This window comes from Hemitrygon akajei, chromosome 8 (assembly GCF_048418815.1).
Source record: "Hemitrygon akajei chromosome 8, sHemAka1.3, whole genome shotgun sequence".
In the NCBI taxonomy this organism is placed as follows: domain Eukaryota; kingdom Metazoa; phylum Chordata; class Chondrichthyes; order Myliobatiformes; family Dasyatidae; genus Hemitrygon; species Hemitrygon akajei.
In genome coordinates, this window is record NC_133131.1 from 75,834,008 (window position 1) to 75,837,198 (window position 3,191).

At 47.1% G+C, this 3,191-nt stretch overlaps 1 protein-coding gene across 1 annotated transcript; it reads right to left on the reverse strand.

The window, feature by feature from the left end:
- Window positions 1–315: 315 nt before the first annotated feature.
- mcee (methylmalonyl CoA epimerase) lies at window positions 316–1,668 on the reverse strand. The gene has a single exon (XM_073054066.1). The coding sequence runs from the start codon at window positions 1,607–1,609 to the stop codon at window positions 1,142–1,144; it is 468 nt and encodes a 155-aa protein (XP_072910167.1). The 5' UTR covers window positions 1,610–1,668; the 3' UTR covers window positions 316–1,141.
- Window positions 1,669–3,191: the final 1,523 nt, after the last annotated feature.

A 3,191-nucleotide genomic window follows, 5' to 3' on the forward strand; every position in this document is an offset into this window, starting at 1 on the left:
GCCCATGCAGCGGGTTCCCTCTCTCCACGTCACCGATGTTGTCCAAGGGAAGGGTAAGCGCCGGTACAGCCCGGCACCAGTGTCGTCGCAGAGGCTGCCAGAGTGAAGTTGTAAACAACATCAAACTGCCTTTGGGACCCTAGTTCCAGCTTTCTTCCTTGGGGTTTACTCCCGAAGCCTTTCCCATGGGTGGGTATGGCCGCAAGACAGCGGAGGTTTAAAATCAATGTTTTCCTTCTCCACTGCCTTCTACTGCAAACTAAAATGCCAATAAACTGACTCTTTGAAAAGGTTGACAAGTTTGTATAAAATTGCTTTGAATTTTTAAACAGCATTTTGAAAGGTACAGAATGCCTATTTAATATTTGATTTGACCATTATACAGAAGCATACATTTAAAAATAAATTGTACAAACTTCCCAGCCTTTATTTCCAATGATCTGTAAAGGCTATGGCACAAAATACAGAATAATTAAATAAGTTATAGACACCCTCACTCCAATCCCCTTGCAATCATTGGAAAACTATTTACTGGTCGATTGAACATGCCTGGCGAGGAAAAAAATCCCATTGGAAGCTTTAGTCCAATCTGACAGTTATTCAAAGTAAAACACCAGTTAATCTGCTTCAAGTGAGACGAAAACGATGCCAGAAATCCGAAACAAAAATAAAAAATGCTGGGATCACTCAGCAAAGCAGGCAAGGTCGATGAAAAGTGAAACAGTGATACTGCTTCCAGTCAAAACTGTTCCTCTTCTCAGAGATGATACCTGACCAGACTAGGAGTTGCCAGCTGCTCTCAGTGTTCAAACATCTCCCGCGGACTTGGATTAATCCTGGTGCTGTAAGAAAGCTCAGGGCATTGGGTGATATTAACAGAACAGGTGGAACAGGGTAGATAGTATCAATAGATAGAGAAGATGAATAAATAATTGATCTCAACGAGCAACATTCAGCCCGAAGAACTCTGGGGATCGAGCAGAATTTTAGGGAGGAAATTGTCCACTCATTTGGGGATCGTAACCCTGCATCAGGATCAATCGGAGCAGCATTTGACTTCTCATCTCCATCGAAGTGGGTGGGCGTTTAATGATCGCGTTTAAAGTATCTGCTGATCTTGCAGGCCGCCCAGGGACGGCTGTCACGCCTCCTCCAGTTCCAGCAGGATGCCGCCGCAGTCCTTGGGGTGCAGGAAGATGACAGGCTTGCCGTGGGCTCCGAGCCGAGGCTCCGGGCTCAGGGTGCGCACCTGCTGGGCCCGCAGCTGCTGAAGGGCGGCGGCCATGTGGTCCACCTCCAGGCAAATGTGGTGGATGCCGCCGCCGGGGTTCTTACGGAGGAAGCCGAGGATCGGGCTGCGTTCGCCCAGCGGCTCCAGCAGTTCCAACTTGGTGTTGTCCAGCTCCACGAAGGCCGCGCTGACGCCGTGCTCGGGCAGAGCCACCGGCTCGCCCACCCGGCCGCCCAGCACCTCCCGGTAGAAGGCACGGGCCCGCTCCATCTCCGGCACTGCCAACGCTATGTGGCTGAGGCGGCCCAGCTTCCAGAGCGAGTTCCGAACTCCCGAGCTCAACGCCCGGACTCCGAGGGCGACCTTCACCGCCGCCATGGCCAGAGCCGCCACTCAACAACCTAACTTTATTGACACACAACGCGCTCTGCTCGACTTAGCCCCGCCCACACGTCCATTCACTGGAGTCCCGCCCATTACGGAATGTTGCCCCGCCCACAAGAGTACGTCCCTTGCTGGTCATAACTCCGCCCATAAACAGAAGCCACAACGCCCATTACTAACTGTAGCCCTTCCCATTAACAGGAGACCCGCCCGTTGGTAGGAGCCACACTCCCCTCCTGCAGCGGCTGGAGGAAGTGAGAGAGATGAGAGTTGTAATATTGTCTGATTCAAGAGCAATAATTAGCAGTCTAAAATATTTATATTCTAAGGTGTTATAAACCTTATTTAGACTTAGAATGATGGGACTCTGTATGTTTTATGTGGATTCCAGCGCACATTGCTAATAGAGGGAATGACCAAGTAGGTCAGTAGCAAAGGGGGCAACTAGATGAGCCGATGTGAATATCCAAATAAACTACAGTAAAGGAGAAATGAAAAACATTATTAAAAGTGAAAAAATGTGGAGAAAGCAATGGGACGAAGAGAGAACAGGAAGACATCTTTATAATATCTAGAAAGAAGTAGGATGGTCGAGGAATGCAGGAAAGAGCAGGAGCGAGGAGGAGATTGAAGTTTGGGCACACAAGGTTAAATATCAGCCCGAAATGTCAACTGCACTTTTTTTCCATAGGGGCTACCTGGCCTGCTGAGTTCCTCCAGCATTCTGTGTGTGTTGCTAGGGTTAAATATCACATTGATTTTAATGAAGAAACATAATGGGTGTTGTAATCAACAAGAAATGGTTAGGCATGTACTGTTGTGGTATTCAAGATATAGTCAAGCGAGGGGATGGTTGATTTTAAAGTTATGGAATAAAATACAATTTAACATTAACAATATTTTGCAGAAAGGATCACAGGATTGCACTTTAAGTACATAGTGCAGGTCCTTAAGAATACAGATCTTTTAATAGAATTTAATACAAATATAAGTATAGAGGATTTAGCTATCCTAACTTGCACTCCAGTACTGAAGGTAACGGTAATGCACCTTAAATCTGTTTGCCAACCGTCATAAAATCTCAGAAGAAGAAGAAGCTGCAGGACCTGGGTTTGCTGAGTTGCTTTTTTTTCAGCTCTTTGTTTTTCACAGTCCAGAGGAGGATAAGAGGATCTAGGAACAGAAAATGTTGGAAACAACTCAGCCAGGCTGGATGGTGTCTGTGCTGAGATAAGGTGAGGAAAGTTGGGTAGGTGGGGGGGGGGGGCAGGAGACTGCAGATGCTGGAGTCTGGAGCAAAGAACAATATAATATGTGAGAGAAACTCAGCGGGTAGAGCAGCATCTTTGTGTGCTGGGGGGGGGGGGTGGAGGAGGGAACTGGGGAGCAAATTGATCATGTTCCTCATTGAAGGTGAGGAACAAATAGTCTATATTTCTGGTAAAACCCTGCCTCTGACTTTAAGTGATCCATCGTTTCAACCGAAGATGTCAACAGTTCCTCCACATCCCCCACCCCTTAAATGCTATTTGATCTGCTGAGTTCCTCCAGTAGATTTGATTATTGCAATAAAAGT